Below are 26,779 nucleotides of genomic sequence, written 5' to 3' on the forward strand. Positions count from 1 at the left end.
TTTCTCTTCCTCGGGGTTCCAGGGCTCCTCTGGCTCATGCTGCCCCCTACTGGTGCTCAGGCTCGCCGCCCTGTTAGACGGTCTTAGGACTGGATAAGAGCTGTGAGCTGCCCGAGGGCAGGCGCCACGTGGAATTTCCCGCGACTCCAAGAAAGGCTAACAGGGCCACAGACCCAAGAGATGCTTGGCAAGTATTTGATCAAATGAACTGATTACTCTGAGACTTGAGAGTTGCATCAACTCCAGAGCTGGAAAATGCTTCCGCGAACCATCAGGCAGCCCTCACCATTCCTGGACCAGTTATAACAGTACTTAATAGCAGTAGTAACTGACTGTGCGCTGGGCCCGCGCCACGCCCAGTCCTGCTTGTCTGCGTTCTCCAAAACGCACTGCGACCCAGGGAGGCGAGAGTTGTTATTAACTTCACTTCAACAGATGAGGAAACTGGGAGACCCAGAAAAACTGAGGAACATGCACGAGGCTGGGCTGGCTCTGGAATCCACGCTGACCAGTCTCTGCTCTGCGTGCCGCCCCTGTAACAACAGCAACAGCAGTAATAGGAGTGGCACCACTATATTTATCTTATCTTTTATTTTATTATAATTTTATTGAATTATTGCTTGTATTTACCATGATAATATGTTTTCTACATATGCCTTTATATTTAGCGTTGACCGTATGCTGGGCACAGTTCTAAGCACCTCAATACGTTAACGAATCCTCCAGCCCCTTATGATGTTAGGCGCAAGTAATTATCACCATTTTACAAATGAGGAAACTGGATGATGGAGCAGGAAAGTGACTTGTGCAGGGGCACTCGGTTAGTAAGGGCTGCAGCTGGGGTTCTAACCCCCGCAGTCTGGATCCAGAGTCCACATCCTTAAATATGCAGCGGGTGTGGACCTTTGCCAGTGAACCGGGCTCAGTACCTCTGGCCTGAAAGTGCGTTCACTCACAAGGGACATGAAGACATGGCACCAGTACCTGAGCGGGCTTGCTGGACTGGCCCAAAAATCAGGCCAAGGAGGGAAGAAGCCCCATTGGGAGCTGTGTGACCTCGAGAAAGTTGCTTGGTCTCTCTGTTCATTCACTTTCCCTTTGTTGTAACCCGGCAGGATGGTGGGCTTTTTGCAGGAGCTGTGACAGGCTCCTCTGTTGAGGATGTGACTTGGGGCATTCATCGGCAAGGAGCTTAGCCTGGAAAGATGAAGGGGAACTCTGGTACCCTTTTGCGTCCCTAGGGGCTGGATGTTGCATTGGTGCCCTCCCTGCCCCAGGCTGGTCCCAGCATTCCTGCCTGCACAGAGTCCTTTGTCCTCAAGGAAAGGCCTAAGTTGCCAGGCTTGGGGGAGGAGGGCATGTCTCTCCAGGGCCGTTTCCCCGGTGGGACAGGGCTGATTCTGCAGCCTTGAGGGACAGCAGGACTTGGTGACTCCCGATCGTCACTGCTCTTCCTGCCTGCTGGGCTGGGACAGGATGCACGAATGAGCTGTCCTTTCAGTGCCATTATGTCTTTTCTGGTCCAGGTGTGGAAAAGGGAAGTTGGAAGATGGAGATGGAATCAACCTGAATGATATCGAGAAGGTCCTCCCGGCCTGGCAGGTAGGTGCAGGGGCAGAGTCTCCAACAGCACCCTCTCCCCCTGTCCTCGGCCTCGGCGGGGCCCCTTGGTCCAGCAGGGTCTAACTGGATGTACTGCAGTGGCAGGTGGGCTGGGGTGCGGACCTGCCTCGGTGCAGGGTGCCCCCCTGTGATGTGTGTGCGGCCGCCCACTCTCAGCTGTGCTGCAGGTGGCAGACCTGACATCCCCCAGAGATGAAACGGCCTGTGCCCTCGCGAGTCAGCACACCTGGAAGTTTCTGTCCCTTGACCTGAAACCTCTGAGGTGACGCGTCCCGCAGTGTGTTCCGGTGGGACTGGCAGGGCTGCTGCGGTTTTGAATGTGTCAGGGCTATTTTCAAGCCTTTGAAAGGTGGAGGTGTCGTGCCAGCCTCCAGGTGTCTGCTGTGCTTGCTGATTTTGTCAGTGATTGGGCTCCTGCCCCGGAATCCAGGACAAGAGGATCTATTCAGCAAACAGACTGCAAATCTAGGTCCTTAGATGCCTCCGGTGCTGTATGCTTCTGGGAAGAAGCAGTAGGAAGTAGCTGCTTCCAGGAATGAGGTTGGGCCTCTGAGAGGAGGGAGCAGCAGACCCTCCTCGGTGACAGCCTGCCCTGCGGTGACCTGCCACCACACTCACCCCGTCGCCCTTTCCTTCTCTCTTCTGAGTCTCTCTTGCTGTCACCTGCATCCGCTCTTCTCTTCCCACTCCCCCTGGGTGTTTCCCACTTTTTTGTTCAGTGTCCGTGCGTGCGCTTACCCATGGGGGGCAATAGGATGCATGGGGAAAGCCTCAAGCAGTCTGTTGAGGATGTGACTTGGGCCGAGTTTTCCTTGTGTTTCTTCCACTTGTAGTTTATTGAGCTTCTTGGATCGGTAGGTTTGCAGTGTCATCAAATTTGGAAACATTTCAGCCATTATCCCCCTCATTTCCCCCAGAACTCACCCCCTGCAATTCCAAATATATGCATGCTCTGCTTCTTTACAGTTTTCCATAGCTCACCAAAGCTCTGCTGGCTTTTTTTTTTTTCCAGTCTTTCTTCTGTGTTACATTTTGGATAGTTTCTATTGCTATGTCTTCAAGTTCACTCATCTTTTCTCGCAGCGTCTAATCTACTGTTAATCCCGTCCTGTATATTTTTCATTTCAGATACTGTATTGCTCAACTCTAGAAGTTCAGCATGATTTTTTTTGTATTTATTTTCCATTTCTCTCCTCTTTATGCTCATGCTTTCCCCTGTCTTCTTAAATGTATGGGATATTTTATGATAGATGTTTTAATGACTCGCTACTACTTCTGTCATCCCTGTCATTTCAAAGTCTGTGTCTGTCCACCGATCTTTCCCTTGGGTGTGGGTCATATTTTCCCTTGCATGCTTGGTAATTTTATATTAGATGCAAGATATTAGAATTTGACATTGTTGGATGCCAGATATTTTAAATTATTATTATTACTCATTTAAATACTTTGAACTTTATTCCAGAACACAGTTACTTCAAAATAGTTTGATCTTTTCAAGGCTTGCCGTTTAAGTTTTGTTAGGGGGGAAACATTTAATTGAGGGAAAATTTTGCTGTACTACTGAGGCGGTACCCTTCTGAAGTTGCCACCTGATGCCCTGTGTTCCTAGAGGTATTTCCACTCTGTCTGCTGGGAATACGAACTATTTCCAGCCGTGTGTGGCTTCAGGGGATCATTCCATCTGTTCCTTGCAGGTAGCTTTTCACCAGTCCTGGAAGTTTCTTTATACACACGCACAAATGGGTGCTCAGCCACAGACTGAGGGCATGTATTTTCTGGATTTCTTTCTCTGTGCAGCTTTCTCCTCCCTGGTACTCTGCCTTCCAAATTCTAGTGGCCTTGGACTCCTTGAATTTTAAACTCTTTCCCCTTAACTTATTGAGCCCACTAGGCTCTGTTTAGACTCCTCCCTGCGTTGTGCCTGGAAACTCTCTGGGTACCAGACTGGGGCACACGTACAGCTCACCTCATTACAAGGGGGGAAGTGGTGACTTTATGGTGGAGAAACCTGGCCGACTCCAACCTGACCGGGTGATCGAGGTTAACATCACTAGCGTGGGATGGGTGGACACCATGCACCCCCGATGTGCTGTACAGAGAAAGCCCAGCGTCGTTTCTAGGGGGTTCCTGCCAAGAAAGCACAGCCTGCATCTGGTCATGAGGACCCAAGTGGGAGGACCATTCTCTAAAACTGTTTGGACATGAAAGACAGAGAAAGACTGAGGAATCTTCCAGATTGGAGAGGATCCAAGGGGCAGACAGCTAAATGTAACACGGGTTCCTTTCTGAGATCCTGGACCAGGAAGAAATAGAGACCTGTTGGACCATCAGAGAATGTGAATTGGGGTCTGTGAGGGGCGGGCAGCAGTGTTTCCTGGATAAAAGTGCCCTGACTTGGGGGCTGTATGATATTTATGTCGGTGAACATCCTTGGTTTTGAAAACTACACACTGGAATATTTGACGGATATATGGCCTCATGTCTGCACCTTATCCTCAAATGGTTTAGAAAAAGATGGCTGATAATGGGTGTACAGACCCAGGGATGGAGAGGGGGCAAATGTGGTGCAGTGCTAACATTCAGGGAATCTGAGGGCGGAGCGCAGGGAGGTTCTCTGTACCGTTCTTACAACTTCCCCATGTCTGAGAGAAAAATAATCAACAGGGCGTGGGCCATGGTATGTAGGTCAAAGGCATGGAGTGTCTGCTCACGAATTACCCTTTGGCCTGGATCTATATTAAATTATCACAGCTAATACAAAGCTAGCCCTCGTGCAAAAGAGAAAAGGTAAAGTACTCCAAAATCATTACTTACCGCTCTGCTCCTAAACACCTGCCGCATCCATCACTGACAGAAAAAAATACATTTGAGAGACACTGATCTGGGGGAGGAGCCCCCTTCCCTAGTGAGGTGTTGACCTCTCAGTGGCCTTTGAGCTGGAAGCCTGGGGCATCCTGGCTGGAAAAGTAGCAGGTCTGACTACTTCTTCCAGCCCCTCGGGGAGCAGAGGGCCTTTCATTCCCACTAGAAGGGAGAAGAGAGCTGTGCCCTTACTTGGGGGAAGGCAGCGGAGTGCAGGCGTTAAGGGCTTGGTGTCTGGACCCCATGGAATCCGGGCCCTGCCACTGACTAGCCAGGGAGTCGGGCGAGTTACTGACTCCACCTCCGTGTCCTTCTGTGTAAAATGGGACAGTAACAGTACTTGCTTCCTAGGATGGTTGGGAAGATTGAAAACATGGACTCACGTGAAGCACTGGGAACACTGCCAGGCACGTCGAAGGTGCTCCCTCTGGTGGTGGACAGGCTATGGGGTCCCCCTTTGTTAGGAGGTGGGAGAGGGAGCAATTTCCTGTACCCCATCCCTACCCTGAGTGGCTTCCCAAGAAGTGTAGAGAGATCGCATCAGAGGGCATGAGAATCAGATTCTTGGCGTCTGCCATGGACATGCCACGTGACCTCCCCCCTTGGGCCTCAGTTTACTCATCAGTAAAATGACACTGTTAGAACAGATCAGAGGTTTGCAAATTGTGATGCTCTGGAGTTTTCCAGAGGTGCCTCAGGGCTGCTGCTGGGGTGGGGAGTGGGTTGGTTATAGAAGCCGACTCGAGGGGACCCCTACTAAGGCTCACCCAGAATTGCTCTGTCTGTGTCTCTAAACCAGATTTCTGCAAATGGTTTCATTTGAAGAGATGGTCCCACTACTAAACAAATTTTGAAAATTGTCAGACCAAGGTCCCACTCAGGTTTCATATTCCAGGGCTCTCCCTCTTGCAGGAACAAGCATTCCTGGCCTCCAGGGCCCAGCTGAGACATGAGCTCTTAGAGGCTGCCTGGAGGTGGGGTCTTCACCTCTGATCTCCATTCCCCGTCAGGATCCACGCAGTGGAGGGGCTTCGATTCTCACACACCATACACACACACACACCCCCCACAAACTTTCCCAGCTTTGCCCACAGAAAATTACCAGCAGATAAGTCCCTGAGCAAATCTACAGCTTTCTGGGTCTTACCCTAGATCCCCTGTATTAGTTATCTATTGCTGTGTGACAAATTGCTCAAAATTTAACAGCCTAAATTTATTATCACACACAATTTTTGGGAGTCAGGAATCGGGGAGCATTTTCACTGGGTGGTTCTGGCCCAGGGTTTCTCACAAGGATGGAATCAAGGTGTCAGTTGGGGCTGCAGTCATCTGAAGGCTTGACTGAGGCTGGAGGACCCACCTCCACGGTGACTCACACAGCAGAGGGCAGGAGCCTTCGGCTTTGCCCTGACTGGTGGCAGAAAGCTTCGTTCATCCCCATTTATGGAGAGAGCCTCCCCGTAAACTGCTTACATTATCACAACATGGCAGCTGGCTTCCTCCGAAGCAAAGGACCTGAAGGAGAAGGAGAGAGGAAGAGGGGGCGGGGGAGACAGACAGACAGACAGCTACAGACATATAATGGCTGAGTGAGTGGAGAGCCTCCAACACAGAAATCCTCATCTTTTCTAATCTAATCTCAGAAGCGACATTTTCTCCCTGTGCCACGTGCCAGATGTTGATTGCACAGACAACCTGGTACAATTTAGAAGGGATGACACAAAAGTGTGACTCTCGGGGGCCATCCCAGAGGCTGGTGACTGCACCCACTGAATTATACCCAGGGCTCTGTATGTCAGAGAAAATCTACAGTTTCATCAACATGACCCACAAGAGCTGAAAACCTGATGTTGGAGCTGATAATGGCCGTGACTTGACCTCTCCTTGGGGGTCTGCATTTCCCGTGGTACCATTACGACAAGGCCAGCAGGCCTCCTGGTCCCAAAACAAACATCTCTGGTGATAGAATTTGGGGTCCCGTGAGAGCACACTGAAAAGATTTTTTTCTGAGTTTGCCTACTGTTTTTCAAAGCCCCTCAGAGGCAGGGCCGGCTGGTTCTGTTGTTTGACCTTGGGTTCTCAAGGTCAGCTGGCCTAGCTGTTGGCATCTGGGGTGGGACAAATCTGAGTTGCATGGACCTGGCCGGCACGTGCAGGATATTTAGTGCTCCCAGTTTCAATCAGTGAATGCCAGTCACCGGGGAGAGGGCAGTCATGGTGACCAGCAAAAACACCTTCCATTCCCAGATACACCCAGGAGACACCACGCACCCAGCTGAAGGCCACTGGGTGGGAGGGAATGCCCCCCCCCCGCCAATAGCCTAGAGACCCCAGCCCTTCCGCAGCAGTCAGGGGCCTGCGCAGATGTGAACGGGCTTCCTAGAGACTTTCTCAGACAGAAGAGGGTTTGAGGAGGAGAAAGAAACTCACTGCCTCCTCCCCACCTGGAGGCATGAAGGAAGGGAAGCAGGAGGATGAAGGGAGGAGGCTGGCCTGAAGCTTGTGGCCACCTGCCTTTCACTTCTTCCACCCAGAAGAAGAGGGGCTTTCAAGCTGCTGGGCACTCTCTCACCTACATCTCTCCACCCCCCAGTCCTGGGCTGCCATCTCTGACCCAGCCCCATTCCCTGTGCAGACTCCTCAGCAGACAGGTGCCTTTGGATATGCCCACCTGTTGGGCCTGTGTCCCGGGCTCGGCCCACCCTGTCTGTGCTGCCGCTGGGCCCCCTGCCCCCAACCTGTCCCACTCTCTCATCTCTCTGCTTTCTCACAGGCAGTCCCTCTGCCTGGAAATCCAGCTCCCCTTTTCTCTGCCCCATGGACCCCTTGTCCTGCCTCAGGATGCCCTCCCAGATGCACAGGGCAGAGTCCAAGGGTCCACCTGCCCAGCTCCCCAGACCCCCTGCTCCCGCCCCGTGTTACGGCTCCCATCACACTGCACCTGCTTATTTACTCATCAGACTCCCTTCCTGGACTGCAGGCTGCAGGAGGGCTGGGGCCACATTTCATTGATCTTCATAACCCAGCACCAGGCACTCTTGAACGAGTGATTGCTGAAGGTTATCCCTTCAGGAGGCATCATGTGGCTGCCTGGAGGGTCCAAGAGAGGTAGGATGTTTGTCTCGACTTTCACTCCATCCTTCTGCCCATGAGTTTTCTGACCATTTCCCAGCCGAGCTTTGACATGAACCTGGTTATGCTCTTGGTGATTTCCGGGGCATGCCTGCCTTTTTTTTTTTTTTTTAAATGAAACTGGATTTTTCAATCATCTGCTGTGTTAGGCCACAGCACAGAATTAAACAAACCCCCAAATCTCAGAGGCTTCACACACAGGATCTTCTTTTCTTCCATCTCCAAAAAAAAGTATTAACATGATTAAAAACACTTTCTTGAATAATGATAGAAAGAATTTTGAATCATGAATGAGTGTCCAGTGGCTGAATCTTATAACCAGTATTTGCAATTGGATGGGCAGCTTTATTGCCAGGCTTCATTTTATTAAAAACAACCCATATTTACTGGTTCCATGTGAAGTCATGACTATTGCTCTGGCTGGGAATGAGCCCCTGCTGCAGTGAAGTATAAAAACATACCTTCCACAGAGTGTGACCTGCATTATTCAGTAAAGAGTTAATAAAAATTCTCAAAGGGTGGGGTTTTGTTCTGTTAAAACGTTCCTTTTACATACCACAAAGAAATAATTGTTTTGGCTTTTTAAATTCCTACATGAGACTTACAATGGCAGTCCCCAAAGGTCCTCCCTTCACATAATCGCAAAAGCAAACCCTCTTCTGGAGCATACATTCTTGGGGTAGAGTCGGAAGCCTTCAATCTCCACGGCATCCAGAATCTTATTTCTCACTTACTGAGATTCTGCCGAGGGTCCAGCCACCCTCTGGGGCAGCTTCTTTCCAAAGTGGGTCTGAAAGGTCCAGTTGGATTCCATTCTGTGGTCCTATCATCTCAGCCCACGGTGGCCCTGGCAGGAGCAAAGAGCGCTGGAGGGTCATGCTCTGGGTCTCAAATGGTTTTTTGACCCAGAAGTGTCACTTGCACTTAGCCCATTGGACAGAACTAGTCACGTGACCCCGCCCAACAGCGAAGGGGCTGGCAAGGGTGGGGAGCAGTTGTGCCTCTGCTCCACTGTGGTCTTTCTTTTTCTTACTTGCTTAATTCATCTTTATGATGAGTGTTTTGCACTAGCTTTTTAGGGAGAGAGAGAATTGCATAAGATACAGTTGCCCAGGAGGGGCACAGTCTAGAGGAAACGAGACATGTACACGGATGACAGCAATGCAGAGTTGCAGGCATAAATGCCTTGGTGGACACATGGTGTCCCTGGTTCCATGAGGGAAGAGGGAAGTCTGGTCCCCTCCCTGCCTACTCCACCTGCCTCCCCAGGGTCGCATAGTCTCTGCAGCCTAGGGCTTGAGAGAATGGCTGAGTAGGGAGCAGAGGGCCCCAATCTCCCCCAGCTTAATACCTATTGTAGACTTCCGGGCCCTCTAGCTTATCTCACTGGGAGTCACACATGGGCACATGTTACATGAGTGGTCCTGGTGGGAGTGCTGACACCTGGGTGCCTGTCCACTCCCCACTCTGGCCAAAAAAACCGAGGACTCTATCCCTGATGGCTCCACCTGGTTATATTTCCACAGTAAGGAATGATTCCAGGAACCCCCATTGCTGGGACTCAGCCCCTGGATCCACCCAAGCACCTGGGGCTGCAGGGTGGATGGTAGATGCCTACGTCTCTGGGCAGTTCTTCACCCATAAAAGGCATTTAGTTGGTTAGTAAAGGCTGCTGCTGGTGATGCTGGCTGTCCCCCAGTCCGCTCCCTGTAGCGGTAGCTGAGGGTGAAGAGCAAGTGAGCCGGGATGGGCGAAAGCCAGCAGCCAGATTCTAGCGTCTGCAAGTGCTCAGCAGCCTCGGGTGAGCTGACGCTGGCTCTGCTCCCCAAGAGCTCTGATTGGAGAATGCAGCTGGAGGCTCTGAGTGTGGTGACATGGATTCGAGAGGACATCCATCATTGTTCCAGGTGGTGAAACCATAGGGCAGGGCAGAAGCTGAAACCCGTACAACTGGGCTCAGAAGGGAGTCCTGGGGGGCCAGCCTGCCGTGTTGGCACAGTGGTGTGGACATTCCAGCCACCCATCATTTGTTATCTTGTGTGGCCGGTCCAGAGGCCACGTGGGACAGATGGCTGCACTGTGATCTACTCCCACTAGAGGGCACCAGCGCACCGTTCCTGATGCTCCGCAGTCACGTTTGCAGTGGGAAGTTCCTTGTCCCCAGCCGCAAAAGGTGTCCTTGCCTCATTGGTTCTAAGCATGCAATTATGGTCCTCAACATTGTCCCCAAGATGACCCAGGCCTTCCAGCTCAGGCCCTTCCTCCCCAGAACAAGGGGCAGAGCAGGAGGCAGCACACAGGGGGCCTGACATTCCTCCAGGGACGCCCCGCCCCCCAACCCCTCCAGTCCTCAGACCCCTGGGAACACGTGGCAGCTCCGGGGAGGGCACACCCGTTAAGCCTCTATCAGCTGCACGGACAAGGAGGATGCTTGCCCGCGGAGTGACGGGTGCTGGTGGCCTTACCCACACCGGGTGGCCTCACCTGGGCCTGCAGGGGCGGCACCTGCTGTGTGGGGCTTGGGAGTTACGGAGTGTTGGCTTCTGCCCTTGGGAGGACAGGCGCTTGCGGCTGTGCCGAGCGGGAGAGGCGGAGCTCCACAAACGGACTGAGTTCACTGGGCAGGCAAGGGAGGCACCTCTGAAGGGGCTCTGGCCTCCCCTCTGGCTCAGGACCTCCAGCCCAGACAGCACCCTGGCCTCCTTCCCCCTGAGGTGTGGTAACTTGAGCAATTTCTCCTGAGCATCTCCTCAGGTTACAGCCTCAGGGCACCCCCTCCCCAGAAACACTGCCTCCTCCTCCAGACACGGCCTTGGATGCTTCTGCGTCTTGTACAAAACCCCAGTGGAGAGACGTTTTGAAGTAGCTCGTGTCTTGCCCAAGGCTTTCTAAAAGGACGCATTTTGATCATCTTTCCTTGGATCCGCTGTCAGACGAACGGTACATCTGCTGCCTTTTGTCTGACAATAGGAACTGCATAACCCAACTTGCTTCCCCTTTTGCCTTCCTGTTAGGAAATTCTGAAGCTAAATTCTGTGTCCGTCTGCAGTGAATTGCGAGCTCACTGACCTGGTCGGGTCCGTTGCTCCGGTGACTGACCTAGTTTAGTAAAGCACGCGGTGTGTAAGCCCCTGCTGGGAGGTCGACAGGCGCACTCACTGAAGCAGGTCTTTAACTGACTCAGGTGGGATGTCTGACCTCCTGAGAGTGTGTCCAAGGCCCTCTCTTCACACAGGACCCAGAGAGAGGACAGGAGACCAGCTAAAGGCGGGGAGCACAGTGAGACTTGGAGTTAGGCACCCCGTTCCCCTGCTTGGTCCGGAATAAGGACAGGGAGGGAACCGCCCACCCCCAACTCCAGCGATCTGGGGGATAAATGAGCTTTCAGAATGGAAGTCAACTGCCCTCCGGAGTGGTGACCGGGTTTCCCCTGCTCCACTGAGTGCTTAGAGGAATAAAAACGGTGGCAGATGCAGGAGCAGCCTTGCTCGTCCAGCAGGTGGCGCTGTTGCCGTGTGGACTCAGGGTTCAGGTGGGAAGGGGACACCCCGCACTGGACTGAAGCTGCTGTAGCCCCGTTCCTAGCCTTCCAGAAGGGAAGGAATAACTTTATCGTTCCCTAGAGCTATGCCAGCTCTGTTGCCAAGTCTTCTGGAAACCCAAGATATGCCAACTCACAAGCCTAAGGATTATTAAAGTATCCTGAGGTGCCAAGGGGCACAGTCGTGTAAAAACTGAGTCCCACGTCGCAACCCAGGCCTGTCTTCTTCCCCAAGTGCTGCTTCATGTCCCTTCTTGGTCCCACGGGAGGTACGGTCCAACTTCATTAACTGAGTCCACCAGTATTGACTAGGCACCTCTCCGTGGACCGGGCACTGTCTTAGTCATGATGAACTGAGTTTAAATGCAGGGGCCGCTGCCCTTCCAGGAAACCAGGACATTCACTCTCCTAATGTCCCTGTAACGAGCATCTAGCCATGACTGCGTCGCAGTGCAAACGCTGGCAGAGTGGAGTGCCCGCCAGGCTCCAGGAGCTGTGATGGGGCTTGCATTTTCTTATCTTACTTACCCTTACATCGTCCCCGTGGAATGTGTGGTTACTCATCTCTTTACAGACGATATTGTCTCTGATCAGTACGGCCTTTTGAACACCCTGTTCCACACTCCCCAGATCCCCCCACACACACTTTATTCTTCTCCATAGCACTGATAATGCTTATGCTGTATTTATTCTGCGACCCATATTCTCCCACTGGAATGTTGCATTCCATGTGGGCTCATACAGGGGCTCATTAAATGTTAGCTGAATGACTGAAGGAGCCTGGACTTGCTCCTGTCCAGAGGGACTCACCCCCAGCGCCGCAGTCCAGAACCTGTGCCTCCTTCACAGGGGCCCACATCCATCACGCATCATCTGAGCTACGTATCTGCATGTATCATCTCTGAATTCTTATAACTGCCCTGTAAATTATAGGCACTACTGTATCATTTTGCAGACAAAAAGAAACCTGAGATCCAATTCCTTGCCCCACATCACACAGTGTACAAATGGGGGAGTGAGATTGGAATTCAGGCAGCCTGGCGCCCCTTTGTAAGGCGTGACGAGAAGGAAGAGGTGATGGAAAACCATTTTCTAATTCTAGGTGACTGCAGTCACGTACAGCAAGTTAGGGGTGAATGTCATTTCCTTAATAAGCAAGAACAAGAAAATGGATATCTTTTTTTTCTCTCTCTACTGCTGAAGGCACTAAAAATGGAAAGAGAGGAGGAGGGGGTAGGGAGAGGGAGAGAGAGCCCCTACTGACACCTTTGACAGAGGAAGAGAGATTTTTACATGTTTTTAATCAGAAAGGTTTCCAGTGGCCTCCCCCCATCGCCTGCTGACTCCAGATCCTGCCCAGCGGTGAGGAGCACCCACCTAGGGAGCCCCTTGTTCTCTGGCTCACCAGGAAGCCCCCCAGTGCTTCCTCCCTCAGGATAAAAATAGGCGCCCACACGATGAAGGAGGAGACCAGGAGTTCTTGGAGCCATGGTTTCCTGTCTGAGACCACCAGGTAGCAGGGCCCATCGGCGGTGGGCAGCATGCGCCATGAGGCCAGCCTATTTTTTTGTGTTGTTTGTTAAGTCCTTTTACAACAAATGATTATTTTCGGGTTGAAGAGTTTTGGAAAGCAGGGAACTGGCCAAGTCTGCACCAGGTTCTCACAGTCTCGAGATGGAGGCAGAATCCTGGGAGCTGGGACTGGAGGTGGCAAGTGCTCTCTGGCTCTACGGGGTCCCAGAAGCGCCTGCCTCCCTCACATGACAGCCTCCATTCTCCCTAGCGCAGTTAGGGTCTGAAACAGTAGTTGGCAAACTGTGACCTGCAGCCCTCCAGCCTGTTTCTGCAAATAAAGTTTTATTGGCACACGGCCACGCCCTTTGTTCGCAGTCTGGCTGTTCGTGCTCCCAGGCAGAGCTGAGCCATTGCAGCGTGGACCCTACTGCCAGTGAAGCCTGAAGTAGCTCCCATCTGGCCCCTCACAGGGAAAGATCGACAGACACTGACCTAGAGTATAAATAGAAAAAAGGCCCCCAGAGTTAAAACAGGTGACAAGATTCTGAAGTTCATTCACTTTGTCGTCTGGGAACCCTTCAGTTCCACATGCAGGACATCTTGAGGTTCATCCAAAAAAGTACTCTTCTGGCTCCCATTTTTTCAGCTGTAACGTAGGGTCATATATCAGTTTGACTCTCATTGCCAGGCTTTGCTGAGGGTCTGATATAAACTAGGGCATGGAATGACCAAAGAACACTGTACAGGTGTGACCTGGCCTCACTAAGTGGCTCAGTTACACCTGGAGGCAAGCACGGACCTGGTGAGCTTGACAGACAAGAAACGTGCCCAGGAACCATCGCAGGTCCCTTCTGTGACTTGGGGTAGGGGGTGGGGCTGGAGGGGTAGAGATTCGGTTGAGTTTCTTCAGCTTTTTGAAGACAGGGGTCTAAAAGAACCCCCATGTGCCCGCGTAGACCTCGGGCTGAGAGAGAAGCTGCCTGCCTGCGGTGTGCGGGGCCTCCTGTCGCTCACCCCGTCCTCATCCCTGGTGTGTCCCTTCCTCCCCCTTGCCCAGATCTCCCCCTTTCATGGCCCTGTCAGATTTCACCTCCTTCGTGAAACTGTCCTAGACAGACAGAACACCCCTGTCCTCGGGGATTTGGTAGACGTTTGGAGGACTTGATTCTAGGCCAGTTTTGAGGTTGTCCATGCGCGTGTGCTTCCTGGAGGAGGCAGACCACGAGCTGGGCCTGGAGGGATGGGCCAAGGAGGTGGATCTACAGAGAAAAAGAAAAGGCCTGGCCTCAAGTGTTGCAGAAGTGAGCGAGCGAGTTCAGAAGAAGTGGAGCCAGCAGAGAATGAGGGAGCCCGGGGGTCCTGAAGGGACATTTCTATAAGCAGAGAGAGCAGTTGGGGCAAGTGCTTGAAGCCTTGGGATTCAACCAAACAGGGACTCAACTGAATGTTCTTGAGCAAAGAAGTGTATAATAGAAGGAAGATTTAAGAAGCGAAGGGCCAAGTCCTCAGGCCTGACCAGTCCTTATTCTCTCTTCCTGGGACCTCTAAGGAGTTCCAGGGATTGTACACATCTTCCCACAGTGACTGGGAAGGAAGTTTAGTTTCTTTGTTAGGGACAGGACAGCATCCCTGAAAAATAGAACTGGCCCCCAGTAGAGAGGTCATCTGGTCCATGCCCTGCTTTGGGCCAGACCATACCCCAGATCCTTTGAGGGGCACCAGAGGGCTTGGTCAGTCAGATGAGGGGGGCATTTAGGGTGAGGGGGGCAAGTAGTGGGCCCAAATGAGGCCAGACTGAAGACAGCCTCTCTCAGGACATCTCAGGGCCCAGGGCATCTCACAGACAAGAAGAGCCGCCCAGCCCAACCCTGTTCCGGAATGGCTTGGGCTCGGGACGGGCATACCAGCAGCGGAGCCAGGCACCCAGTGCTGAGAGTAGACCCGAAGCTAATGATGCTCAGAGGCAGGTCCACCCTCCTGCACACACCCTCCCCAGTGACACAACGGTCCTGCAGGGAGAGGCCTCCAAACCCGAGGTGAGAGGAGCCACCCCACCCGCAGCCCCACCTTCTGTTCCTAGAGCAGCTTCCAGGACTGATGTGACACCCCTGCCATCTTGGGGATGCCCTGGTGACTTGGACCGGTCCTGGTTAAACAAGGCTGCACCCTGGTCCAGCACCTTCCTGCTCCGTCCTTGGCCACTGGAAGGAGCAGCCACGGCTGGCGAAGAGGAAGGTGTTGCCGAGGGTGTGAAGCATCCATTATTCCTTTATTAGCCAGTGTGCCATTTCTGTCGCGTTGTCCTTCCTGGCGGCGGTGAGCTGGGGGCGGACAACCCGGTTATTTTTGTTTACCCCAGCTCCTTTCTGGGAGCAGCCGCCAGCCCGGGGCAGAGGGGGCGGGGGGCGGGCAGGGCTACGTGCTCTGCATCAGGCGTTTGTGAATGAGCCCCGGCTCCCAGGCCGCCCCGACGGCGGGTGCCCCCCACCCGCGGGACGCGTCCTGACTCTCACTGGCCGGCCGGCGTCGTTTCTAGCATTGCAGCGGCCAGGCGGGAGGAAGCTTTCTTCTGGCCCAAGAACAATACCAGGGTCAGCCCGGGGACCTCCCTCCTACACCCTCTTCCTTCCATTGTGAGCCGCTGCACAGTCCCAGGCTGCTTGGCTCTGCACAGCCGGGGGGGGGGCGGGCCCAGGAGAGATTAGGGACGTGTGTGACACCTCCAGTCATCTGCCTCCACTTCCCAGGCTGGCCAGGGTCCTGGAGGCAGCAGATGGACAGACAGATCAAGCATGTGTGAGTGGCCATTGGTTCCCTGTGCTTTGCAAGGAGTTGCTGGCAGGGTGAGGCCACTGCCTGGATGACACCCCACCCTGTCCCCTGCACCCAAGGAATCATAGCATGTCAGGGCTGGAGAAGGCCTTCCCAGACCGTCTGCTCATCACCCTATGACACGGGCAAGGAGACTCAGACCCAGCAAGGGAAAAAGCTTTACCAAACTTCCTGTTGCCCTGCTTAGAAAGCCGTCAGTGGTTCCCAAGGCCTGTGGGAAACCCCCAGCCTTTCCTTTGTCCCCGGTGCCTGCTGGCCTCCCAGGCTCCTGCCAGCCCCCGCCCTGTGCTCTAGCCTTGTGACTAGCTGACGGGCCCTCATCCAGCAGCACTGGTCCCCTGCCCTAAATGCCTTCCTGCTACATTTGCCCACCTGCCACATACCTGCTCTTCAATGACTCTTTGAAAGGCACCTTATCTGTGCAGCCCTCCCTGGTAACACACTTCCTTTTTGCTTCTCCCGGGCTTATCCTGTGCTTAATGTATCCTTACAGAAGGGCTGCCCTCCACATCACTGAGGTGTCCAGGTGTCTCTCCTGCACGTAAGCTCCTCTCGCCACAACACACACTCCAAAGCCTGGAGGCTAAAAATATCTTACTCCCCTTTGCAACCCTCAGGACACTGGTTTTCAAAGTGTGTGATCCTCAGACCAGCAGCATCAGTGTCGCTCAGTATCACTTGGGAACTGGTTAGAAACGCAAGTTCACTCCTACGGAACCCACAAGCCTAGGGGTAGGGCCCAGTGATCTGTGTTTCAGCAAGCCCTCCAGGTGAGAGCCAGCGCCTAAGGACCACTTGCAGGCAACTGGCTCTTAGCTTTTTTTTCTCTTTTTAAAAAATTGAGCTAATTTGACATACAGCATCGTGTAAGGTTAAGGTGTACAGCAGCGACTTGATACATTTCCATTGCAATGTGGTAGCTAACTTAGTGCTAGCTAACTAATCAGCATTTCTTCTAGTGCTGGGAACAAGTAAGGTCCAGCTTCTTAGCCAGTTTAGTGTTTATGGCTCAGTGTTGTTGCCTGTCTTAATAATTTCTTGATAATTTTGCTGGTAATTGACATCACCTATCCCCTTCTATTTGCTGACAAAAGTTTTGGTTGTTAATTTGTTCTTTATCATTATTTTGCTCAAATGGAGGCTAAAGAGTCTTGCCCTATTTGACAACTAAGTCTGTGGGTTTGCAAAGGGTTGAGTGATTCGGGAACGACCTGCCTCCTCCTGTCACTGGCCACGCCCAGGTGGAGGACCTGCCAGCCCCCACGGGGGCTCATTACCTTGCCGTCAAGGGCAGAACTCTCAGCAGGGTCCCCAGTGACACTGCACACGTGCAGGTGATCGGAGCCACCGCCTGGGGTGGAGACGTGGAGGCAGCTTTTGTTTAGAGATGGCTGGGAAGCCCTGAGCTAGTCACTCCGTCCCTTCTCTTTGGATCACACTGCTGTGTGTGTAGCAGACCTGTCACCCTCGGTGTGCTGGGCAGCAGCTGATGGTGAAGGGAATTTGTCCCTGAGCGCAGAACCTCTGCCAGCAGCCGGCAGTGACCCTGAGGCATAGTTAGTGGCAAGAGGAAGCTGACCTGGAGATAAAAAACAAACACTAACTTCTGTCTACAAAGGGAATAATCAAAAGTTGATGTTAAATAGACTATAAATAATAACAGTAACGTAGTTGCAGGCCTAGCTAAACAGACGATGGCAAAGCTGAACATTGAGATCTGTCCAGAAAACAGTTCCGGCCTTTCCCACTGAGGTTCAGTGTTCTGACTCTTGGAGCAGAGGGCTGATGAGGACAGAGCCCTGGCCCGGGGACAGGCAATCGTGTCCTGCCTCTGAGCCTCGCTGTCCCACTTCCTATGAAACAGGAGAGCAGGCTCTGCCATCCTTCTGGGCCCAACGCTGTCCCCTCTTCACCCCGTCTTGGGATGCCTCCGGAGGAAAGACCTCATTCGATTATTATAGCATTACATACATTCTTGTGTTCCTAAAGGACCCTCACTTTTCCTCCTGGCACCTACCTCCTGGAGGGTTCAGGAAGAAGTTCTGCCTCCCCAGTCACACGGTGGGGCCATTATGCAGCTCTGTTCCCTCCCCTTTTTCCACATCCCCAGGCTTCTGTCACTCCTCAGAGTTCACCAATCTTGAGTTTTTCGTTACTGATGGGGAATTTAATTTAGCACGTTGCTGCTTATGTCTTGGAGTGTGTTTCCTAAAGGCCTGTCAGCCTGGCAGGGATCCAGGGAGAGGTGAGTGGGGGCCCCATGCTCTTTTGAGACAGGCACAGGGATGCTGAGGGCCGGCAGCGCGAAGGGTTCTGGTCCCCAGTTGTCCCACGAGGCCCAAGGCTGTCAGCCCACGTGTTCTATGTGGAGCGGCTGCTGCTGCTGCATGGACTTGGCGTCCCACTAAGTGAGATGCTGCGGTGTCAGGCGGGGTGTGATAGCCTCTGACAGCCCAGTGTGGCTCACCCTCTGCCTCCACGTCCTCATCTCCAGAGTGAGTGTCAGAGCCAGTGGTCACTGGAGCCATTTCCACCTCGTACATCCTGTGGCTTGGATTAAGTACCAGTTCACTTAAACCTGTTGGTATCATGTGATGCCATCGGTGCAGGTGGGATTCAGGCTGGAGAGCCTTCCTGCCTTCCTGGGGAGGTGGGCCCCAACAAATTAGATCCATCTATCCAGTTTTTCCAAAAGTAGTACATGTCTGTAGTTTACACAAATTATATACTTAAATAACACTTTTAAAAATACTAAAAATTAAATAATGCTACATAATTAATAATTTTAAAATGCTAAATAACACTAAAAAAAAATACTAAAAATGAAATAATTCTAAAAGGCCTCTAACAGAAAATAGCAACTTCCTGCCTCATTCTTCCGCAATCACCAGCTCCACTTCTCAGAGCAGCTACTTTTTTTCCCTTGTTTCTCTGGTGTGCCACCATATTTCTAATTATATGTAAAATAGCTAATATTTCTGTTATCTCGTATACTAATCTTACACTGCCCTTTTTAACTATATTGAATTTAAACATTATCTGCTGATTTCCCATTACGGTAGATACGAATTTTGCTGTCTTCCATCTTCTCAACATAGTTCTATCAAATTTTTAGTAAAATTTTCAGTCAGAGTATTACGTCATTATTACATCCTGCTTTATGTTTCTTTTTATTTTGAAAAACATTCAGAGCAACAGAAAAGTTGCAAAAATAAGATGCAAAGAATTTCCATACATCCTTCAGCGGGTTCCCCCGGTGTTAACCTTAGACCATGCTTGCTTTAACAGCCTCCCTACATAATTTTCTTATTATTTTCTTGATGGTTGGAAGAATAAATTGTGGATATGTGCCAGTTTATCCCTAAAAAATATTTCAGTGTGTTTTCCTTAAAAAAAAAAAAAAGGACATTCTCTTACATAACCAGAGTTTCACCATCAAAATGAACATTGATAGAGTACCATTATGTCATCTTCAGCTCTTATTTAGATTTTGCCAGTTGTCCCACCGATACCCTTTATAGCTAAAGAAAGAGGGATTTTTTTTTCTTTTCTGGTTTAGAACTCAACACAAGATCACACTCTGCCTTAAATTGTCATGTTAGCTTGATCTTCCTTTGTCTTTTATGACCTTGACTTTGGAAGGTTACAGGCCAGTTACTTTGTAGAATGTCCATCTGTTTGGGTTTGTCAGCTGTTTCCTCATGATTGAATCATGTGCTGTGTCCTTCGGTGCCTCATACCAGGAGGCACAAGGTGTGGCCTTGAAGACGTAACAGTGACCACCTGTTCAGGTGGTAGCTTCGAGGCCTCTCCAGGACACAGTTACTGTGTTTTCCTTAGTCATGAATAAATATCGTTGCAGAGAGGTGTTTGAGACTCTGCAATTACACTGTTTCTGATAATATTTTTACCCACTAGTTTTAGCATTCACTGATGATGCTGGCCTGAAATACCATCAGAATGGTTGGCAAATGGTAGCTTCTCTAATTTCATATGCAGATTTTAGTTGGCTTTCTACTCTGAGGACGGTATTTCCTTCTTCCTCTATTTATTTCTGTGTCTTGGCTTACAGATTTTTGTTACACTAGGGATTATAATCTACTACTATCGTTGCTTATTTTGATGTTCTAATTGTCCCAGATTTGACAAGTGGGAGCCTCTGTAGACTTATGTCTGGGTATTTTTGAAATATCCTGATTATTCTTTGAGCACTTCCTTACTTGCTGGCAGAAGAAGTTGCTCCAGGCTTATTAAGTACTTTCTCTGCCCAGTTCTGGAATCCATCACTATCCACGGAGCCTGGTACTTTTTAGCGGACGGTTTGTAGAAACCCAGATCCAGGTGCTGCATGCACTCGTGGCTACTGAATCCCTTTGTCTTTGACCCGTTTTTCTCTCTCTCATTTTCTGAGAGCCTGTGTCCCCAGGTCAGAGCTTCTCTTACTTAGCTTCTCTGGAAAATGAAATCTTTTGTCTGGGGACAGGGACTGATGCATAGGTGCATGGCTGTGTGGGGTGCCGAAGGAGATTTGGGGAGTCCCGTATTCAGACTGTTCCCTCCTAGCCCTGAACCCTGCCCTTTGTGGTACCTGATACCTCCAAACTCATCTCCCTGGAAATCTGCAGGCTGAGTCAGCACATTTCTTGTCAACATCCCTCTCTGCTAAGCTGCGTGCTACTCCTCCATTCACCTTCTGTCCTCCCTAAATGTGTTGAAATCCCTTTCCTGATTCTCTGTGCTTTTGTAGGTTTATAATTGTTTAAAATTAATGAGAGAGGGGGAGTTGAAGTAAGCACACTTGGTCAATCCACTATGTCAAGTCAGAAGTCTAATTTGGCTAGATTTAAATCATCAGGGAAAGAGGGAGGGCACTGTAGGAGACACTGAGCTTACCGTGCTCATCGGGAGCAGAGGTGGAAGCAGACATTTGTGTCTGGGAGTAGAGGGGTGAAGTGATCTGTCCTCTGATCCAGGCAGGAGGACTGGCCTGTGGCTGAGGCCCTGGATATGTTGTCACTGGGGTTAGAATACAGAGGGGGCAGCAAGATGTACCTGAATAATACCTGCCAATAAATAGGTTACTCCAGGAGGGGACACACACATATCAGCTGTCTTTGGGGCCTGGGAAAATCTGCTTGGATTCAGACTTATAGAGGTGCTCACTCCCACACAATAGCCAAGAGCCACTAGGGTCAGCGCCCTCCAGGACTCAGCTATTGCCCAGCTATTCAGGATCCCAGCCACACCCCGCCTAGCTTTGCACCTGACCCCTTCTGGTGGGAAAGACGTTTTCCCAACAAGCATCCAGGGTCCCGGGGGCAGGGTCCCGGGGGCAGGGTCCGTGCCCAGTGCCACACCTAGGACAGGGCTGGGCCCGTGGTTGGAGCTCAGTAAGTCACAGAGCCATGGAATAGTTGCTAAGATGCCAGAGCAGATGTGTGAGCTGGCAGTGTGCAAAGGGCAGGGCAACATAGCCTCTCACAGTTGCCCCCGAAAACCTACAGTTCACCAGGTCTGGCCTTTCTGCTGTGGAACTGCCTGGACCTCTCCCCTCTGACCAAGAATGAGGGCTCCCACCCACTCACAATGGTAGGCTGGTTCTAGAAAGCCTCATATGAAGTACAAGCCGTCCCTGCCTTTGGCCAGTGTGCGTTTCAACAATGCACGCATTCTGCAGTTCCTGAAAACCATTTGTGCAGAACTTCTGGTGGCTTTAATCTCCTTACTTAGGAGTTCCTACTCATTTCTGGAAATGTTGAAATAGGCAAGGATGCCCTTTAGGGCAGGCGGGGCAGGTTTTCCTGCACCCAAGTGATAAAGGGCAGCTCCCGAAAGCCAGCCGTGGCTGGCTGGCCGAGGGCTGTTCTCTGCGGCTCCATCAGCTGCTCCTCTTCGGAGGAACTCAAAGCCCTGAAGGACAGGAACTCTGGGTACATTCTATTACCTGGAAATGCACCATTGCTAGCTGATCACTGGCAAGGATTCATCCTGTTGACGAGCTGTCACCTCGGGCTGCCATGTGCAGGATAAAGCTGGGGCTGGTGGGACAAAAAGGGTCAGATTAGGGCAAGCTCAGGAGTAGGGGACACCAGGAGTGGGACCAGCTGGAGAGAACACCGGCCACTTGACTGCCTCACCCGAGTGCCCAGCGTGAGGAGCAGGCAGTGTTGGGCAGTGGAGCAAAAGTTGAAATCTCTCCCTGCGCATCCGTCTTGGAGATCACCTAGGCAGCATGTGAAACCATGAGGAAAGTATTCTAAATACATCGTGCTCAACCAGGAAACTAAGCCCCCCAGCCCCCCGCCTTGTGGGGCAGGGCTGCACCCAGGACCGCGCAGTGAATCCAGCAACACAGCTGGGGGTCAGGTTCCGTGGGCCACTGCCATTCCCAAATGCACTGCAGTTCCGTTTCTGATGAATTCTAATGATGGGTCCTTGCATGAGGCTCACAGGACATCTGGTTAATAATTCATTCTCGAGTTTCACTAGGGATCAGCATCAGTAGGTGTCTTTAAAAAGGCTTCATCACTGAAGTGTCTGAACATAAAATGTTCAGTAGAAAGGAAATTAGGAAAAAGAAGACAGGAAAGGAAATCACAGTCAGAGCTGCCTCTCCACCCCTGCCCCCGATGCAAACCCGGAAGGCAAGGCTGCCTAAGCTGCTCAGGGCAGCTCCCGGAGGCCAAGTGCTCCCCGGGGCCCCCTCCTCAGCCCCAGCAGGTCCAAGGCGCAGAAAGACGGCGGGCCTTGTACAGAAGGACGCAGCGGACACCAGGGGCCTTGATAACCAGGGATTTCCTGCTGCATCCCCTGGATGCCCCACATGGGTCGCTGCGTCACGTCCTCTTGCTGGTCTCTTCTAAGTGCTGTGTATTGGGCAGGACTGTGAGCCCCTTTTTAGCCCCGAAAGATGGCTTTTCAGAACTTGTACGTGAACTAGCCCTGCCATGAGCCAGGACGGCCGCTTTGTGCGAGTTAGAGAGCGGAGTTCCTTCCTTGCACGCACGACAGCCTCTACCTAAAAGTCTCAAGAATGATTCAGATTGACGATGACAGAGAGGACCATCTCTTTGAGCTGTGCAAAGCGCGTGTGAGCAGCAGCTGTTCCTCATTTTAAGCAAGTTTCACATCCAGAAACTTGAGTGGAACACCTAGGCCACTAATTCATTTCAGAGAAAGCCAGCCTTTGAGTTGAGAACGTTCCCAGCTGAAGGGAACCTCCGTGGGAGAGAAATATCTAACGGCAGGGAAGGCAGAGTGACTCGCTCTGCTGCTTCAGGAGGAAGGGGTCGTGGCCATCGAGTGTTCCAGGATGCTATAGTGTTGGTCCTGACAGTACCTTCAGGTCATCTAGTCCAGCTCCTTTCATCTTGCAGTTGGGAAAACTGAGGCCCAGACAGATGTCCCTGCCCTGAGCACAGAGGTCTGCTCCTCCCCAGTATAGAGTCGATGAGCTGAATCCTGGAGACTGTTGCTGGTCAGGGGTCCCCGTGACGGGGAGAGAGAGCCCTGCAGACCAGGAGGGGCTGAGCGACCTGCAGCGCAGCCAGGTTGCCCAGGTGCTTCCGAGCCCTGAGCGAGACACCCGGGTGGAACTCCTTGTTCACCTTCCCTGGCCAAAGGTCATCCACTCAGCATGAAGACTCTTCTTATGGAAACGTCAGTGATACTTGATAATGCGTGTCAGTAGTATGTGATTCTTTGTAAGGTATTTGTTGCAAAGACCCTCAGCAAAGTTGACCATAAGAAGCAGACATTCTGAAAACAGAAGACTCTTCGTAGTGCCGGCCTGTACACCCCACCTGGCCCAGCCAAGGGATGGTGACTGGTCAGGGACTACTCACATGAGGGGCAGCTGTTCGTCTTCTACCCGTCCCAGTGCTTGCACACACACACACACACACACACACAAAATTCTCAACATGCTAAAAATGTTGGGAACAGCTCATTCCAGTACTTGACCTTTAGGGCAGCTCAGTGGCCTCTGGATCATTATTCGGCTTCAAAGGGTACCCTCCAGGTCAAAGCAGAAACATTTGCTTGGCAAGAAAAGAGAAGATGTTCCTTTATGTGGCCCTTCCTGGCGGCAAGAAAAGGGACATTGTTCCAGTAGGCTGGTGTGTGGTGTGGTCAAGGAAATGCATCACGCCCCCTCAGCGAGGTCCTTTCAGGACACCCCGAAGGGCGGCAGCACCGGCGGCCGGCCACGTGGGTCAGGCTGGCTGCTCAGGTTGGGCAGGATGTCCAAGCACTGGAGGAGGAAACCTGACCGGTGAAAGATAGAGGGTCAAGCAGACCGACCCAGTGGACGGGGGGCCAGGGAGGAACCTTGCTGGGTCATCGGGGAAACTGGGCAGGGGGACCTCTCTGTGCTGCAAGAAGAGATGACTCAGACCTCGGGGCAAAGACTCAAAAGTTAGTCGCTAAGGAGAGCAGCATCAGTGTGGTGTGAGACTGCGGCCCCCTCTCCATAAGGCTGAGGAGACCTTTTTTCAAGATCTTCGAAATAAGGTGCTGTGTACCCCCACCCTGCTGCCTGTTAGAATTAGTTGGGGAGCTCTTAAAAGGTACCCATGCCTGGGCCCACCACAGACAAATCAGAATCTCTGGGTGGCAAGGCCTGGGCGTCAGTTATACTTGCAGTGGCCTGGGCCAGTCTGCCACGCAGCCAGCCAGGAGGTCTGTGCCCTAAGGTGTTGAGGATCTATCCCATTTCCCCCTCCTGTAAGGTGTTTGCGTCATAGACAAGTAAGAGGTTAGCCAGGGCCTGCTCCAAACTTATAAAACATTAGTGCGGTGACCTCTGCCTTCCTGGTGTTAATCACACTCAGCCTTGCATAATGCTCATCTGTCTTCTGTCTGTCCCATGAGGGCGTGGGATTCCTCCAGAGCGGGGACCGTGTCGTATTTGGAGTTGTATTTCTCACAGGTGATGCTCTGTCCTCCGTCCCAACCCCCATCCTTCACCAAAACCAGTCCACGTGAGTCTTAAATGTCTGTAGACTCTCCTCATCCACCCCTCTGCCACTTCCCTAATTCCTACATCGGCCGTTGTGACAGCCCCTGAAACCCATACCCCACGTCACCTCCAGCATGACGTCCCTTTGACGCATCTAGCTATCTTACTGCGTGCATAAGCCTTTCCCAGCCTCCCCATCACACGTAGGATCAAGCTCCTGCCATGTGAGGCCGCCCCAGCCGAGCCCCTGCTCTCCTTTCAGCCTCAGGTCCTGCATTTTCCCCACCATGCACTCTGTGTAACAGCCGCACTGGACTGGTTCTGGGGTCCTGAGTGTGGAAAGGCCAGCCCCTGCCTTTGCCTGGCTGATCTGCTGTGAGCCCGTGCCTGGCGGGGGTGGTGGTGGTCGTAAGTAGACCGTGAACAGGTAGTGAACACCCTCCCAGCAGCCCTGGTGCTCTCCGCACCGTGCACAGGACCCGACAGACAGCCTCTAGGAGCCACCATGGGATTCTGCGCTGCCCCACCCCCTCCAAGCTGGAGGGCCTTGACCAAGATCCCTGAGTTCTCCGTTTCCTCCTAATTAGGCTGCGGGTAATAAGGTCTGTGCCCTGCCTGCCCCCCTCTTGGAAGGCTGTTGTGGGAATCCAGCACAACGATCATGGGGGAGCTGCTTTGAACACCGCGAGGCATGAGTCAGGTGCAAGGGCTTCCACAAGGGCCTCAGGAAATGGGCGTTGCACATGGCGGCTCCCGGAGGCCCGCTGGGAGTCGCCTTCCAAGTAACGCTGCGCACGTGCTTGGGAGCAGGGCAGCGTGGAGGCGGCGACGCCGGCCTCTTCCCTCCGTGTTTTTATAAAGGGAATCGAGTGAAGGAAGTGTCTCGGAGTAGACAATCTTCCCAACCTCCCCCGAAATAACTTCAGTGGAAACAATTGTGGTAACGTCCACTCTGCAGCCATTGTTCCCGCAGTGGGAACCAGCTCCCGGTCTTGCCAGCTCAACTGGGAATCAGCCTGACTTCCAGGGGCCTGGAAACAAAGGCTCGTGCTCGGGGGCCCCTCTGGGTCTTCGCGGCCCGCTGGAGCTGAAGACAATCCCAGGGTCTGTGTATGGCTGGGCTCTTCCTCTCGGCTCCCCTCTGGGAGTCTTGTTTGGTGGACACCTTTGTATTTTCCCATAGGTAACTTTTCGGGGGGCTTTCCTGGAGGAGCGTATTGTGACAATGCCTGGGGTTCTAACTTTCCGTTCAGTCCCGGCGTCCCAGACTTGAGGCCTCAGAACGCTCGGTGGCTCTTGCCCACCCCCACCAGATGTAACCAGCCCCTTCCCCTGAAAGGTCGTCCTTGATGCTCCATGCTTCCCTTCTCACAAGTGCTCCCCTCTCCCCAGGCCTGGGTTTTAGCCCCTTGTCTAGTCTTCCTGCCTCCCCACTTCCTTCTCTTACTGATCTGTCTCTTCCAAGAAATGGTCTGAGCACCTTTGCCCAGTCCCCTCTCCAGTCACCTCCATCCACGACTCCAGAGGCAACACGCAGCCCACCACTGGCTTGTGAGACAAAATCTGAAGCCCTTGGCAGGACATTCAGCAGCGCTGGAATCTTCCTTCATAACCCCATCCATTCCCTTGTCATCCACCACCCTCTAATTGTTGCCTCCAATTCTCCAGGACAGCCCTGTGTTCTTGTCATTTTATCCTTTTCAAAAACCTTGGCTTGTTAGTTGTGTGACTAAGAATGATCTAATTTTCTGCTTTTGTGAAAAACCACTTTGAACCCTCATCCTTACTTCTGGCTCACCACACAGAAGGACCAGCTTCCTCCTGGCCTCTGTATGCTGAGTCCTCCCATCTCTCTGCCTCTAATCTCCTGTCCCTCAGAATCTCTTGTTTCTCCCTTCCTCTAAGGAGTGTTCACGGGGTACTCTGCGAGGAGGTGCTAGAGGTGGTTCTTTCTCAGAACGTGGCCCCCTACAGCAGCACTCCTCAGGCTTCACGTGCCAACATATAACATGCAGATTCTGATTCATTAGGACTGGGATGAGGCTCTGATTCCTGCATCCCTGACCAGCTCCCAGGTGACGCTGATGCTGTTGGCCCATGGACCACACTTGGAGCAGCAGGACATTATAACCACGCTTCCCAAATTTCACTGCACATTGGAATCACCTGAGGGTTTTAAAAGAGACCCATGCCAGTCTTCTACCCTCAGACACTCTGATTTTGTTGGCATGAAATACATCCGAGGCGTTGGGATTTTTTAAATCTCTCCAGGTGATTGTGTGCAGTGTAGTGCGGGAACCACTGCCTGACTGCAT

General features: G+C 52.1%; 1 protein-coding gene across 7 annotated transcripts in view; it reads left to right on the top strand.

The window, feature by feature from the left end:
• CTIF (cap binding complex dependent translation initiation factor) overlaps positions 1-26,779 on the top strand; it is a 282,212-nt gene that overhangs the window by 106,762 nt on the left and 148,671 nt on the right. For all 7 annotated transcript variants that reach the window (XM_072952320.1, XM_072952326.1, XM_072952323.1 and 4 more), the window contains one exon: positions 1,527-1,602. In XM_072952320.1, coding sequence (XP_072808421.1) covers positions 1,527-1,602 — 76 coding nt within the window. The remainder of the gene's footprint in view (positions 1-1,526; positions 1,603-26,779) is intronic.

The sequence above is a fragment of the Vicugna pacos genome, chromosome 30 (genome assembly GCF_048564905.1).
Source record: "Vicugna pacos chromosome 30, VicPac4, whole genome shotgun sequence".
Taxonomy (NCBI): Eukaryota; Metazoa; Chordata; class Mammalia; order Artiodactyla; family Camelidae; genus Vicugna; species Vicugna pacos.